The sequence below is a fragment of the Scyliorhinus canicula genome, chromosome 17, assembly GCF_902713615.1.
Source record: "Scyliorhinus canicula chromosome 17, sScyCan1.1, whole genome shotgun sequence".
Lineage (NCBI taxonomy): Eukaryota > Metazoa > Chordata > Chondrichthyes > Carcharhiniformes > Scyliorhinidae > Scyliorhinus > Scyliorhinus canicula.
The window spans coordinates 24,995,720-25,012,533 of record NC_052162.1 but is presented as its reverse complement, the minus strand read 5'-3'; the positions used below and the strand labels follow the sequence as shown (position 1 = coordinate 25,012,533).

At 48.7% G+C, this 16,814-nt stretch overlaps 1 protein-coding gene across 2 annotated transcripts in view; it reads left to right on the top strand.

Annotated features, from left to right (window-relative positions):
* rlim (ring finger protein, LIM domain interacting) overlaps nt 1-16,814 on the top strand; it is a 67,570-nt gene that overhangs the window by 36,398 nt on the left and 14,358 nt on the right. For both annotated transcript variants that reach the window (XM_038774540.1, XM_038774541.1), the window contains one exon: nt 386-591. In XM_038774540.1, coding sequence (XP_038630468.1) covers nt 408-591 — 184 coding nt within the window. In that variant the 5' untranslated portion in view covers nt 386-407. The remainder of the gene's footprint in view (nt 1-385; nt 592-16,814) is intronic.

Genomic DNA, 16,814 nt, shown 5'->3' with positions numbered 1-16,814 from the left:
TGCTTCTGCACCATGCCCTGACCACAATTCTCAAATATATATTCCTACCCTTCCTTCACCACGCCATCCAATCTGATGCCGAAAGCTCAGTCTTTGGATACCCTACCCTGAAGCTCTTCACCTCCCCATCATCCTTTTAAAACCCTTCTTGACAGAATTTTCCCCCTCCCTCTGACCCGAGGTGAGACGACCAGCACTAAACCAAGACTAGAGTAATAACTGCATTGTCAGTACTCGATATAGAGAGATAGCATTTCTATGTTTTAGAAAGTTTTGAGGGAAATAGAGTCTTGAAAAGAAAATGTGAAGTTGATAGCGTTAGCTTCACCTTGTATAAAATTAAAACATATACATTACAACCCTGTTTTCACACCATTTTCTCTAGGTAAAATCTATTTTATCTCATTATGGAAAATGCTGCTAATGAAGATGGAGGAAATGAGCAGGCTGACACTCAGTCTTCTACTGAAGATCAGCGCAGGCGCCAGTCAGACCGCCTGGATCGCGAGGAAGCCTTCTATCATTTTGTCAATAACCTGAGTGAAGAGGAATACAGGCTGATGAGGGATAATAACCTGTTTGGTACACCAGGTGGGCAACCTTACAAAATGAATATCCTTATTTCCTGAGAGAAAGTATGATGACGGTATAAAAATATGTCATTATCCCTGTGGACTTTAAGCTGAACCGTGGTGCCCAGATAGGAAATTTAATTTTAGGTTTTGTTTTTCTCGGAACGCAAAATGGAGGTTGATTTTCCCCCAACTAATGGATGTTATTTTACATGAGTGGCTAAGCACAAGCAGGTGTGCCTGCTACTGTAGGTAAAAATCACTCAACGACTTTGTCCAGCGATTTTGCTCATGGTTCATGGGTATTGACAATAGCAAGCTTCCGTTCCTTAGCTCAATTGTAGATGTATATCTGTAATAGATTCCAATCTTGAGTACTGTATAAATAGTCATAGTAGCCATTCTGAACCAGCAATTATGACAATTTTAGTGGAAATAGAATTATACAGTGCTTGCATTTTCACAATTCTGAAGGGGAGCTGGTGCAATTTTGTCCAACCACCTCAAGTATTGTTTGTGAATGTCTAAAGCTGCCATTTTTAAGCAGACCTCCTATTGCTCACATCGAATTAGAGATTGCAAAGAAAGTAGTACTGGGTGGACAAAGGTGTGTATGACTACTGGAGTTTTTTGTTGTTGTTCTGGAGGGTAGTGTATTTCTTGTACGCAGCAGGTAGATAAATATAAAATTGTTTTATTTGCTTCCGTCACACAGCAATGGGAATAAATGCAGGTGTCAGAGCAGTTGGACAGGGAGAGGGTATTTTCAGTAAAGATTGGGCACTTGAACTTGTATGCCTGCCGGTTTGTGTTTCTGTATTTTATTTTGTACGTCGGCTCGTAGCTGTCAGAATTGGGCGTAGAAAGTTAAAGAACTATTTTACTTCTGTCACAAATATTGTTTGGTTACGGGCATGTCACCGTTATCTGTTAAAATATTAAATAGACAGCCAGAAGTCGTATAACTCCATAGCTGTGCCGAACAGCTTTGCTATCTGTTAAATGTATGAGGTTTAAAGTGTAGAACAATAAATATGGAACTGATGAAATTAAACAAATCTATATTGTTCCTTCTGTGAAAATATAGATCATCTAACCACATAAGCTACATTGCAAACACTAAAATTGGATGGATGTTATTTTATATTTTTATTGGAAACTTTTTTATTATAAACAGAATCTCATAACAGTTGCTTCAAGTTACAATGCAAAAACAACAGCATCAACAATCAAGAACACAACTAAACTACCCCCCCTCCCCACACACACATTAAACAAAATCCGCTGAACAACTGGCTGGCTGACTCTTTGAAAAGGGAAATAAATGACTGCCATCTTGGGTAGAACCCTTCTATGACACCCTATTGGTGCACTTGACCTTCTGCAAATGTAAGAATGACATAAGGTCACCCAACCGGGCCACAGCACTAGGCGGAGTAGGAGACCTCCAACCAAGCAGAACTTGTCTCAGGGCTATTAACGAGGCAACGGCGAGAACATTCACATTCACCCCCTCCTGCAGCACCAGTGAGTTTGGCACCCTAAAAATGTCCACCAGCGGACATGGCTCCAGTTTGACGTTCAGAATCTCTGACATGGTGTTGAAGAAAGAGACCCAAAACCTTACTACCTTGGGACAAGACCAGATTGTACAAGTATGGTTCGCCTGCCCCGAGAGCAAAGCTCTCGCCTGTCCTCCACCCCAGAAAGAAAGCCATTCATCCTCACCTTGGTCAGATGAGTCCTGTGCACCACCTTGAATTGGATCCAACTAAGCCAAGCACAAGAGGACATGGAGTTGACCTTGCGAAGAGCCTTGCTCACCATCCAGCATTCAATGGAGCTGGCTCCGCTGATGGAATCTGTAAATACACAAAACACTCTCTCCATCTCTATCTATCTCTCTCTCTCTCTCTCTCTCTCTCTCTCTCTCTTTCTTCTTTCTTTCTTTCTTTCTTTCTTTCTTTCTTTCTTTTTTCTTTCTTTCTTTTCTCTCTCTCTCTCCTCCTTCTCTCTCTCTCCTCTCCTCTTCTCTTCTCTTCTCTTTCTACTTTCTCTCTTTCTCTTTTCTCTTTCTCTTCTCTCTTTCTCTTTCTCTTTTTTCTTTCTCTTTCTCTTTCTCTTTCCTCTTTCTCTCTTTCTCTTTCTCTTTCTCTTTCTCTCTCTCTTTCTCTTTCTCTTTCTCTTTCTCTCTCTCTTTCTCTCTCTTTTCTCTCTCTTCTCTCCCCCCCCCCCAAAAAACCACCACGCCCGGCCAAAAAGAAAATTCTCTTCAACAAGGAGGACATGGGACTTCGGGAGGCCATATTCGGGGTGTCGGACCAGCCGGGGTTGGAAACGGGCGCGGAGGCAGATGTAGCCTTCGCCTCGTTGATCGCCCGAAGGTGGATCCTGTTAGGGTGGAGATCAACCTCGCCACCCTGTGCCATGCAATAATTCTTGATGCTTGAAAAGATCAAATTTGAACTGAGGGGAAGGATGGAGGGATTCTATAATTCATGGGCGTTATTCATTATGCACTTTCAAGAATTGGATCACATCAAACATTGGAGGGTGGGAGGCTGAGTGTGTTTGGGGGAGAGGGACTGTATGTGTTTATGGTGACTATGGGTGATTCCTATTCCTTTTTGTTATTTGTTTATGTTAATATGCAGGCTAATGTTTGGGGTTTGGTGGGAGGATGGAATTGTTGTTGATATTGGGATTGACATTACTTTCGTTACTGATTATTGTTTATGTTTATTGTTGGGTGTAAATTTGGGAGAAAATGTGAAAAAGGAGGAGAATAAATACTTTATAAAAAAAAGACAAGGAGGATAGTGGTGCCATGAGAAAAGCCTTGTGCAAAAAATCGTGAATCTGGGAATATCTAAACAGATTGGAACTGGGAGTTGAAATTTCTCCAACAGCTCCTCAAAACGGGAAAACCTTCCCTTTTCTCCCCATGACGTAAATGTCGAGTCTAAACCCGCTGGCAAAAATAGGTGATTATTGCAGATAGGAGTCAGCAAAGACATGGAACTAAATTTAAAATGCTGTCTGAACTACTTCCAGGTCCTCAGAGTGGAAACCACCACCAGATTCTAAAACATCTTGCAGGAGGGAGCTGCAGTGATGCCATTACTTAATGCATCCAGGCCAGGCCACAAGAATCCACCCCATTTGCCCCGTATGGAACTTTGATCACTAAGCCATCCCAGTACTTTGTTAGCACTGTTGCTTCACTGCGCCAGGATCCCAGGTTTGAGTCCCAGCTTGGGTCACTGTGCGGAGTCTGCACGTTCTCCCTGTGTCTGTGTGGGTTTCCTCCGGGTGCTCCGGTTTCCTCCCACAAGCCCCTAAAGACATGCTATTACGTAATTTGGACATTCTGAATACTCCCTCCGCGTAGCCGAGCAGGCGCCGGAATGTGGCGGGCGACTCGGGGCTTTTCACAGTAACTTCATTGCAGGGTTAATGTCAGCATTCTTGTGACAATAAAGATTATTATAATGATTATATTGGTTGCCTAATAATAAAATATCAAATTGGTTAAACCTAGACCTGTCTGTCTTTCCGGAGGAATGCCCCAAGGATCCTTGTGGTCTTAACCGCCCAAATGAAAGAGGACACTAATTTGTTAACTCTGACTAAGAAGGATTCGGGGACGAAAGTGGGGAGACACTGAAAAAGAAACAAAAACATCGGGAGGACAATCACTTTTTTAAAAAATAAATAAAAAATTTGGAGTACCCAATTATTTCTTTTCCAATTAAGGGGCAATTTAATGCGGCCAATCCACCTACCCTTCATATCTTTGGGTTGTGGGGGTGAGACCCACGCAGACAAGTGGAGAATGTGCAAACTCCACACGGACAGGGACCCAGGGTCGGGATTGAACCCAGGCCCTCAGCGCTGAGGCAGCAATGCTAACCATAGCACCACCGTGCCACCCTGGGAGGACAATCATTTTGATAGTCTGAACCCTGCTCGCCAAGGACAGGGGGAAGTTATCCCCCTTCTAAGTGTCAGATTTGACAACATTAACCAGACTAGCATACTTTAATTCATGAAGCGAGGCTCAATCGTGAGCCACCCGGATACCCAGATAACGAAAGCTAGATATGGCAAGACGAAAAGGTACACCCCCAAATTGGCTTCCCTCCTGGGGGAATTAACCGGAAAGTATTCGCTCTTATCCAAATTCAACGTGTGCCCAGATGATGAGCCAAAATTCCTAAGTGGTTTCATTATCTCATTCGTGGTGGATACTGAGTCCATAATATAAAGAAGCAGATCATCTGCGTACAAGGACATCAGTGCTCCCTGACGTATCCCCTCCACTCAATGGAAGATATCAACTCTATGGCCAGCAGTTCTATTGCTAAAGCAAATAGGACAGGAGATCATGGACCTCTGTGCCTCTTATTCCTAGTCAGCGGGAAATAACCCAAGTTCATGGCATTCGTGCAAACACTAATAGTGGGGGCCCAATGAAGTAAACAAATCCAAGATGTAAATTTTTGCCCCAAACCAAACCTCCCAAGAATCTCAAAGACATTCCCACTCCACCCTATCAAACATCCAGGGAAACGATCACCACCGGTTTGGGCACTGGAGGGGGCCGACAATTGCCGACCCTTGACAAAGCCTTTCTGGTCTTTTTGAGATCACCTCTTGAAGGCAGAATTCCAACTGCAGTGCCAGCGCTTTTGCGAGTAATTTAGCATCTATATTCAAAAGTAAAATAGGTCGAAATGACCCACGTTCTGTAGGGTCCTTGTTCTTCTTAAAGTTCAAGGAAATAGAGACCTGCGCAAGTATAATGGGCAACAAACCCCAGGACAAGGAGTCATTAGACATATCTAAGATTAGAGGGATCAATTGTCCCGCAAACATCACCTGATGCTCAACTGGGAATCCATCAGGGCCAGGAGCTTTACCTGTCTACGTTAACCCAATACATTTCCTCAGGGCCCAACGGGATCCAACTCTTTCCACCTCTCCCTCTCCACCACTGGGATGGATAATCCATCCAAAACTCAGTCCTAGCTGAACTGTCTGCCTCTCTGATCTATAAAGATCCCAATAAAATGTTCCTCCAGCCACATTGACCTTGGGTGGGACAGAAACCAAACTGCCACTCTAATCCCTTTTCTCCGAGGAAGCTGCCTGCCACCTCAGCTGATGAGCTGAAAGGTGACTGACCTCCCCGAGTTTATAACATTGAACATTGCAGCTGGCTCACTCCCTTGCCTGTCGATAGTAATTGAAATTGTGGAAATTGTGGCTGCAGATTTTTCCTGCTTCGATCAAGCGAGTACTGATGGTCCACCTCTGGGATGGAGTTCGCCAGCCTCTGCCGCTCCAGCCTCGCAGTCCTTTCCACATGTGTGTTTTGTAGGAAATCATCCCCCCCCCCTCACTGATAATTACCGTAAGTACCGTAAGGGTACAAGGTGAGGGGGTGCCCTCCCAACAAATCCCAAATTAAAACTTGTCCCACCCACCCCTTCTGCATCCTTGACTGGCCTCTGAACTGCAAATGAGTCCCCAGCAGAAACACCACATCGTTCAAACTTTTAAAGTGAGCAAATACCCGTGACCTTTTCAAGGGGTTAGTCAACCCCCTTACATTCCAGGTGACAAAATGAATTGGCCCCCCCCCGATCCAGTCAGCCATTTCCGCCAAATGGGTTATCCAACAGTAACATAGAAAGTACAGCCACCAGGCCCACCATGATGGCTGCCAAACCCACAGGCAAGACAAAACAAAGAATAAACTTCAGTTACCATCCCCCTCATCATCTCCCCCAAACCATACCACACCCAAATATACATATGAAAAACAGTAAGGCGAACAAAAAACACTAAAACCTACTTCTAATAAACCTAACCCCAAACAGAACAAAACACGAAGCTCGTTATCTAAAACAAAACGAATATAATGAGCTGCAGTCACTCCATTCCACGCCCATGAGCTAACTCTTCGGCTAGCAGGGTGACTCACGCCCAGAGTGAAGAACGATGCGAACAGAAAAAAGACAGTATAAAAAAAAAACCTTAAAGCATAGTACTCCAACATGGAGCTATATACTTTCATAAGTTATAGCAAGTAAAGCAAAACCTCCCTCCAAGTCCAACTTTCAAAACTCTCAACCCACACAAGAAGAAAGAAATGCAAACATGAACATGGAACCCCAACAACTCCTCGTATCCACATGCGCACCCCCTCCCACGTCCCAAAAACCTCAATCAACCCTCACCAAGCCCATCCTTTTGTACAAAAGGATCCGCCTCCTCTGACGTATCAAAAATAATAGTCTTGTGCCTCAAAAGTCACTCTGAGCCAGGCCAGGTACACCACCCCAAATCGAACTCCACCCTATACAAGATGGCTTTAGCCTTATTAGACTTTGCTCACTTTACCAGCTCCAACATCTTGAAAAATTCTGATGGAATGGTCTTCCCATTTATAGTTGCGATGCTCTTTTGCCCATTTCAAGACCCGTTCTTTTTCTTTGAAGCTGGGAAACTTGAAGTACTGCGCGCAGTGGTTCGTTGGAACGGGGCTTTTGTCGTAGTGATCTAGCTCGGGAGGAGATGTGAATCCGCTCTCCCCCAGCATCTTCCCAAACATTTTCGCAAAGTATCCTGTGGGAGTTGCACCTTCCATCTCCTCTGGAAACCCCACAACGCTACTATTTTGCCTCCTGGAACATTCACTCCAAATCCATTTGTCTCCAAATCATTCACTTTGGTCTTCAGTGCTTGATTCACTCCTGCCATCAAAGACATCTCTGCTTCCAGAGAGTAAATTTGGTTGCTATGCCTCGAAAGAGTTACCTCCTCACCTTTTATCACAGCACCAAGCACTTTCACCGTCTCATTGGTCTTCTCCAATGCCAAACGAATGGGAGCCAGGGCCTCTTGCATCGACTTGTGGAAGTCCCCTGACACAACACACCATTGCTTCTCTTTCCACTGCCAAGGTTATTGGCTGTTAGTGGAGTGGCCAGATTAACTGAAGCTGCCTCCACCATTTCCTCCACTGATGAGACCCGAGAAACCTCCAATTCAGTCACAAATTTCTGCTTTCCAGCTTCTTCCCCCGCTCCTGGGCATTTCCCCTATGTGGGCTCCTTATTCCATTAATCTAGTGGGGTTTTAAACAAAAGTAACCGCAGAAACTGGACGTAAGTAGATAGTGTCACTGGACACAAAGCAATATTTTTCATTTGGTCAATTAACAATCTCTTTATTCGAACTTGCACAGCTTTTCTTCATCTAGTTTTTACACGTAAAACAAATTCCAGTTATCTGGGTGGCTTGGGGATTTCTTGGCTGTGTTCAGTATTGAGTGGGGGTTTTGCAGGGAGGTTAGTGCAGGAGCAGAGTGGCCAAGGTGATAAATAGCAAGCTTTCTGAATGGCCAATTTTGCTGTCAATATGGCAGGGTGAATTCTACTTCTAACCTGTCATCATAATTCAGCACCTTTATTCAGCAGGTGGCTACGGAAACTCCCGTAGTGTGAGGATTTCCAGAGGTCACTGGACTCTGTCAGACACTGACATTTCAATCAGTTTCATCATTAACCTTTTGCATTTTGCTATTTTGTAGGATGACTTGTGTTGCGAGCAAAATTCCTATTCCAAATTATTTCTACTTTTTCAAAAGTGAAATGGTGGTCAAAATCATCTGCAGAAAAATATTTGAAATGGTTTTGTTTTGCTTTCTTGTTTGTTTGACTGGTTGCCAGCTGCTTGCTACTTGGTTTTCATCCATCCTTAATTTCTTATTGAAAGGTTTGGTTCTCATTTTTTGTTTGGTATATTTCCCTATTTTGCCCTTGTGATTTGAGTCATTTTTCTGCCAATCCGGTGTGTGTTGCTTTGTGTATAGCAGTCTGTTGTGCAATGTGTGTATGGATATATGTATACGTGCAGCTTGATTTTCATTGCATAGAACACAGTATATTCACATTAACAATTTTATGTATTTGGGTGTAAAATGCTACTTTTTAAAGCTGAGGATACCCAGAAAGATCTTTTAGCTGGATGTTGTATTGTATTTATCGGTACTGGGTTGTGCATAGTGCCTTTCCGTGCTGCAGTTTAATCTTGCAATTTGATATTGGGAGCTAGTTCTGGAATCAAGCAAAATTAGAGAATCAGTGCTGGGATTTAACAGCACTGCAGTGGAGATAGTAGTACTTGATAGGCTTGGAGAGAGGGTTTGACCTGCTTGAATGTTGAAAAGAAAGGCTTGCATTTATATAGCCCTTTTCATACCCAGCAGATATCTCCAAGTGCTTTATACTTAATAAATTGCTTTGGCTGAAGTAGTGAATGGAATTGGAGTTTGGCACATTATTAGATAACTTGGTGCCTGTGAGATGATGTCCAAACCTAGCGGCACTAATTTGTATGTTTCCAAGTGAGTCTTACCCAGGAACCAGTGATTTCAATGCTTGTATGCCTTTATCTTAGATAGAGTCTTGGTTTATTAGATTGTTTTCCGCTGCCTACAAAACAGTTATGGTCAGTCAGTCTTTCTATTGCCTGGAAGCTTTCGAAAATCAACTTCTATTCTGAAACGAAAGCTTTGAAGAAGTCAAGCGGATGCAAACCCTTAACTTTGTTTCTCTCTCTACAGATGCTGCCAGACCTGAGTTTTTCCAGCATTTTCTGTTTTTATTTCTACTCTGAAATGAACTGCAGTAGGATAAAGGAAGACTGGCTAATGTATGTTTTTATGTTTGCTTACTCTTCTGCTTTCTGTAGTTGATAGTTTTCCAACACAAAGCTACGAGAGGTGTGTATAAAAAGTCCACCTGAAATGTGGCCTCTAGCCTTCTTGAAATGGTTTGAAAAAGAACCTCCTGAGATTTAAGATATCCACTGATCTGAAGCAAGTATGTCAAATGTAAGCTAGATCTTAATGCGCCTTATTTTCTTCCCCTCATTTCCAGTGTTGCTCATTTGAGGATACACTTTTTTTTAAACCTGGCTGTGTTTGTGTTTCTTTCCTTATGCTACCACCCCCTTTACATGTGCCAATTTACTTCTCTATTGGCTCATTTTCTTGTTGCATTTGTTTTCCTGTCTTTTGTTCTCTTCTGCTTTCCCCCACAGGCTTTTGCTCTTGGCTCACAGGTTGAGAGTGAGCTGACCAAGGCTCAGTTCAACTTTCAGATTGCATGAGGAATCTGGCCCGGGCAATGGGCCAGCATTGCATAGTGGGAGGTGATCAGGATAAGGCCACAAAAACTAAGGTCAGGTGGGTGGCATGTAGCGAACAGAGATTGCAATCATGAATTAGAGGATTGAAAGGTAAATATGTATGGTAAGTATGCTCGAAACTGTTCATTTCAAATGACATTCGGGTGTAAAAGGTTGAAGTGGCATTTACTGGAGTACAGGGAGTGCCATATCGTACAAAACTTCCTATACAAAGTTCTCTCGTTCTTCTCTGTGTGACCAGTCACATGCCAGCTGCTGTGAATGGAGTATAATTTTTTGCACCTACATTGTGAAGGAGAGCAAGATTCGGTCAGTTCTTTGGAAGGTAGCAATCCATATCAAAGTTTGCACTGTCATTTGAAATATACTTTAATTCAGTTCTGGGTTGCTGTAAAGTGGAGTTTATACTCCAATGCCGAGGGAAGCCACAATTACAAGTCCATTATTGCAGCATCAAGGTTAGTTCTAAAATTTCAAGAGACAATGTGGTGATTATCTATTACTGTTTAGATTCCTGACTTTATTACCAACTTGCTAATGTGAAACTTTTAAAATCACAATTCATTATCTGTGCTGTTTTTTTTTTGTCATGGCTGTACTCGGGGATTTCCAATAGACATTCTGTGAAAGTGTTTGGAGTGTTGAATGTAACAGTTAGCTGCCGTTTCTAGGCCCAAAACTCAAACCAGACCTGTTCGAAAATGCTGAAATGACTACTATTCTGTATATATATATCCGGATGGAGGAACTAGCGCTAGTTATTTGCAACGTAGAGAATGTGGACCAATATCATAACTTTGTGTGAAGGATATATTACTTAAAATAATCCTTTTGTGGTTTCTACAATCTTTACATGAAGTCAAAGGTATTAAACCATTCTTTGTGAAAAGTACCTGTATGGGTTCTATCTACATGAAGTGATGGCGGCATGGTAGCACTATCAATGAATCGAAGCAGGACAAACCCAGAACATATTATGACAGAATTTATATTCAGTTAATAATAAATCTAATTCATGAAGATATTGCTGATCGTTTAAAAACTCATCTAGTGGACTACCGGTGGCGGCAATGCGGAGCTAAGCCGCACATTCGGCAGCTCCCGCTGAAAACGGACTTTGGGGCACTTTTCAGGACCCCCAACGGAGCTGTGTCGGCAAATCACGACGTGGAAAGAAGACAGGAGTCGACCCCTACGGTCCTATGGTCCGGACCAGGAGTGGGGTAAGGAGAAAAACGGAGAAAGCATCCCTGGAAAAACGGGGTAAGGAAGACAAAATGGCGGCTGGCAGAGACCCGGAGGACTGGAGGCAGTGGGCTCAGGAGCAGCGGGCGACTCTGCTGCGCTGCTTCCAGGAGCTTAAGTTGGAGCTGCTGGAGTCGTTGAAGGTAACCACCAGGGAGCTGATGGAGACCCAGACAGCCCAGGGGGCTGCGATCCGGGAGCTGCAGCAGCAGTCCTCCGAAAGGGAGGATGAGGCCGTGGCCGTCGCGGGGAAGGTGGAGATGCACGAGGCGCTCCATAAAAGATGGCAGGAGCGGTTCGAGGAGCTGGACAACCGGTCGAGGAGGAAGAATTTGCGGATCCTGGGCCTCACGGAGGGGCTGGAGGGGTCGGACCTGGCGGCCTATGTGGCGGTTATGTTAAACTCGCTGATGGGGGCTGGGTCCTTCCAGGGGCCCCTGGAGTTAGAGGGGACCCACAGAATTCTGGCTAGGAGGCCCAAGCCGAACGAGCCGCCGCGGGCGGTGTTGGTGCGGTTTCATCGGTTCGTGGATCGGGAGTGTGTGCTCCGGTGGGCCAAGAAGGAGCGGAGCAGCAAGTGGGAGAACACGGAGGTGCGGATCTTCCAGGACTGGAGTGCAGAGGTGATCATAGAATTATAGAATTTACAGTGCAGAAGGAGGCCATTCGGCCCATCGAGTCTGCACCGGCTCTTGGAAAGAGCACCCTACCCAAGGTCAACACCTCCACCTTATCCCCATAACCCAGTAACCCCACCCAACACTAAGGGCAATTTTGGACACTAAGGGCAATTTATCATGGCCAATCCACCTAACCTGCACATCTTTGGACTGTGGGAGGAAACCAGAGCACCCGGAGGAAACCCACGCGCACACAGGGAGGATGTGCAGACTCCACACAGACAGTGACCCAAGCCGGAATCGAACCTGGGACCCTGGAGCTGTGAAGCAATTGTGCTATCCACAATGCTACCGTGCTGCCCGTGGCGAGGCGGAGGGCCGGGTTTAACCGGACAAAGGCGATGCTCCATAGACGGAGTGTGAAGTTCGGCATGTTGCAGCCGGCGGGTCTGTGGGTCACCTATAAGGATCGGCACCATTATTTTGAGTCCCCGGAGGAGGCGTGGGCCTTTGTGCAGGCCGAGAAATTGGACTCAAACTGAGGGCCTAAGATGGGGATGCTGTATAATATTGTATTTGTATTTGCTTGGTTTAATGTAAGATGTGGGTTGGCCTTGAGGTGGGTGGGGTGATGTTGATTTTGTCTTTTCTATATGGGTTTTTCTGCAGGGGTCGGGTGGATGGGTTCGGGCAGAGGGGTAAACGGGGAGTTCGGGGAGCTGCTGGGGGGGACTGACAATGGGAGTAGCCCTGGAGGATGCGGGGCCGGGCAGGGCGAAAGTGCGGGCTTTCTGCGGGTTTCCCGCGCTGGGAGATGGTGGGATCGGGTCTGAGAAGCGCGGGTCGTTGCTGGCTGTTTTCTTCTCCCGCGCAAGAGCGGGGGGGGGGGGGGGGGGGAGGAGGAGAGGAGGAGGACCCATTGACGGGCATGATGGAGGAGGTGTAGTCCCACGTGGGGAGGAGGCGGAGGTAGGGCTGGAGTCGCCGGGGTCAGCAGAAGTTAGCTGGCTCACGGGAGTGCTATGGAGGGAGGGGCGCGGCTAGGAGGGTCCTAGCCTTGGGGGGGGGGGGGGGGGGGGGGGGGGGGGTACCGGGTTGCTGCTGAAATGGTTCAGGAAGGAGCTGGAGGGCGCAGGGGGTGCTGGAGGAAGGGAGTTGCCGCCGTGGGAAACTGGCAGAGCGGGGGACGCTGGCCGGTGGTGGGCAAGGGATGGGGTATGGCTAATCGGCAGGGGAGGGGGGCAGGGAGCCCTCTGACCCGGCTGATAACCTGGAATGTGAGGGGGCTGAATGGGCCGGTCAAACGGGCCCGGGTATTTGCGCATCTGAAGGGGCTGAAGGCGGATGTGGCCATGCTCCAGGAGACACACCTGAGAGTGGTGGACCAGGTTCGGCTGAGGAAGGGATGGGTGGGCCAAGTATTTCACTCGGGGCTGGATGAAAAGAGTAGGGGGGTGGCGATCCTGGTGGGGAAGAAGGTGTCGTTTGAGGTTAAATGTGGTGGCTGACAGTGGCGGGAGATATGTGATGGTGAGTGGTAAGCTGCAGGGGGAGCGGGTGGTGTTGGTGAATGTTTACGCCCCAAATTGGGACGATGCGGGGTTTATGCGGCGTATGTTGGGCCGCATTCCGGACCTGGAGGTGGGGGGGCCTGATCATGGGGGGGGCGGGGGGGACTTCAACACGGTACTGGATCCCCCATTGGATCGATCCAAGTCCCGGACGGGTAGGAGGCCGGCGGCGGCTAAGGTGTTGAGGGGATTTATGGACCAGATGAGGGGGGTGGATCCCTGGAAGTTTGCGAGGCCAAGGGCCAGGGAGTACTCGTTTTTCTCCCACGTACATAAGGCCTACTCGAGGATTGATTTTTTTTTTTGTCCTGAGCAGGGGGTTGGTTTCGAGGGTGGAGGATGTGGAATACTCCGCCATTGCCATTTCAGATCATGCCCCGCACTGACTGGACCTCGGGCTGGGGGAAGAGAGGGTCCAACGTCCGCTCTGGAGCTTGGAGGTGGGGCTGCTGGCAGATGAGGAGGTGGCCGTGAGGGTTCGGGGGTGTATTGAGAGGTATCTTGAGGCCAATGACAACGGGGAGGTCCGAGTCGGGACGGTCTGGGAGGCATTGAAGGCGGAGATGAGGGGGGAATTGATCTCCATCCGAACCCATAGGGAGAGGGGGGAGCAGAGGGAGAGACTGATGGGGGCGATGGTGCGGGTGGATAGGAGATATGCGGAGGCTCCAGAGGAGGGATTGCTGGGGGAGAGACGTAGCCTTCAGGCCAGATTCGATCTATTGACTACCAGAAAGACGGAAGCTCAGTGGAGGAAAGCACAGGGGGCGGTGCATGAGTATGGGGAGAAGGCGAGCAGGATGCTGGCACACCAGCTGCGAAAGCGGGACGCGGCCAGGGAGATTGGGGGAGTGACGGTTAAGGCTGGGAAGGTGGTGCAGAGGGGAGTAGATGTTAATGGGGTCTTCAGAGACTTCTATGGGGAACTGTACCGGTCGGAACCCCCGTTGGAGGGGGGGTGGAATGGGGCGCTTCTTGGACAAGCTGCGATTCCCGAGGGTGGAGGAGGAGCAGGTGGAGGGACTGGGGGCAGCGATCGAGCTGGGGGAGGTGGTCAAAGGGATAGGGAGCATGCAGTCGGGGAAGGCGCCGGGGCCGGACGGGTTTCCGGCGGAATTTTATGAAAGGTATTTGGACCTGTTGGGCCCCCTGTTGGTCCGGACCTTTAACGAGGCAAGGGAGGGGGGGGGGGGGGGGGCTTTGCCCCCAACTATGTCACGGGTGCTGATTTCCTTGATCCTGAAGCGGGACAAGGACCCTCTGCAGTGTGGGTCATATAGGCCGATTTCGCTGCTAAACGCCGACGCTAAGCTGCTGGCAAAGATCCTGGCCACTAGAATAGAGGATTGAGTGCCCGGGGTCATTCATGAGGAACAGACGGGGTTTGTGAAGGGAAGGCAGTTGAATGCGAACGTGCGAAGGCTCCTCAATGTCATTATGATGCCGGCCATGGAAGGGGAGGCGGAGATAGTGGTGGCATTGGATGCGGAGAAGGCCTTCGATAGGGTTGAGTGGGAGTATTTGTGGGAGGTGCTGGAGAGGTTTGGGTTTGGGGAGGGGTTTATCCAGTGGGTGAGGCTGCTCTACGAGGCCCCAATGGCGAGTGTAGCCACAAATAGTAGGAGGTCGGAGTACTTTTGGCTGTACTGGGAGACGAGACAGGGGCGCCCCCTTGCCCTTCGCGTTGGCGATTGAGCCCCTGGCCATGGCATTGAGGGAGTCAGGGAACTGGAGGGGCCTGGTGCGGGGTGGGGAGGAGCATAGAGTGTCGCTGTATGCGGAAGACCTGTTGCTGTATGTGGCGGACCCGGTGGGGGGATGCCAGAGGTGATAAGGATTCTTAGTGAATTCGGGGGTTTCTCTGGGTATAAGTTGAACCTGGGCAAGAGTGAGTTGTTTGTGGTGCATCCGGGGGATCAAGAGGAGGGGATTGGTAGGCTCCCACTGAAGCAGGCAGGGAAGAGCTTCAGGTACCTAGGGGTCCAGGTGGCTGGGAGCTGGGGGGCCCTGCACAAGCTCAACCACACAAGGTTGATGGAGCAGATGGAGGAGGAGTTTAAGAGGTGGGATATGTTACCACTGTCACTGGCGGGGAGGGTGCAGTCCGTTAAGATGACGGTGCTCCCGAGGTTTTTGTTCCTGTTCCAGTGCCTCCCCATCCTTATCCCAAAGGCCTTTTTTAGGAGGGTCAACAGGAGTATCACGGGATTTGTGTAGGCGCATGGGACTCCGAGGGTGAGAAGAGTGTTCCTGGAACGGGGCAGGGATAGGGGGGGGGGCTGGCGTTGCCCAACCTCTGTGGGTACTATTGGGCTGCCAACGCAGCGATGGTGCGTAAGTGGGTAATGGACGAGGAAGGGGCAGCATGGAGGAGGATGGAGGCGGCGTCATGTGTGGGCACGAGCCTGGAGGCGCTGGTAATGGCGCGGTTGCCACTCCCTCCAATGAGGTATACCACGAGCCCGGTGGTGGCGAATACCCTCAAAATTTGGGGGAAATGAAGACGGCACAGGGGAGAAGTGGGGGGCTCGATGGAGGCCCCGATACGGGGGAACCATCGGTTTGTCCCAGGGAGCATTGATGGCGGGTTTCTGGGCTGGCACAGGGCAGGGGTTAGGAGGTTGAGGGACCTGTTTGTGGAGGGGAGGTTCGCGAGCTTGGGGGAGTTAGAGGGGAAGTTTGGGCTCCCCCGGGGAACATGTTTAGGTACATGCAGGTGAGGGCGTTTGCCAGGCAGCAGGTGAAGGGGTTCCCCTTGCTGCCCCCACGAGGGGTGCGGGATCGGTTGCTCTCGGGGGTGTGGGTTGGAGGAGGGAGGATTTCGGACATATACCGGGTGATGCAGGATGTAGACGAGGCCTCGGTGGAGGAACTGAAGGGTAAATGGGAAGAGGAGCTGGGTGAGGAGATTGAGGAGGGGACGTGGGCGGATGCCCTGGAGAGAGTGAATTCCTCCTCTTCCTGTGCGAGGCTTAGCCTCATACAGTTCAAGGTGCTGCATAGGGCCCACATGACTGGGACGAGGATGAGTAGGTTTTGCGGGGGCGAAGACAGGTGTGCTAGGTGCTTGGGGAGCCCAGCGAACCACGCCCATATGTTTTGGGCGTGCCCAGCGCTGGGGGAGTTTTGGAACGGGGTTGCAAGGACGGTGTCGAGGGTGGTGGGATCCAGGGTCAAGCCAGGCTGGGGACTCACAATTTTTGGGGTTGCAGTGGATCCGGGAGTGCAGGAGGTGAAAGAGGCCGGTGTTCTGGCCTTTGCGTCCCTAGTAGCCCGGCGGAGGATCTTGCTCCAATGGAAGGATGCGAGGTCCCCAAGCGTGGAGGCCTGGATCAATGATATGGCGGGGTTCATTAAATTGGAGAAGGTGAAATTTGCCCTGAGGGGATCAGTACAAGGGTTCTTTAGGCGGTGGCAGCCTTTCCTGGACTTCCTGGCGGAACGGTAGGGAAATAGGCCGGCAGCAGCAGCAACCGGGGGGGGGGGGGGTTTGGATCGGTGGGAGGGAGAACTGGGTACATGGGTTTGTGGGATGTGGCGGGTGTTATCGCTTTCCCTTTTGTTGTTTGGGTGTTCTTTTGGTT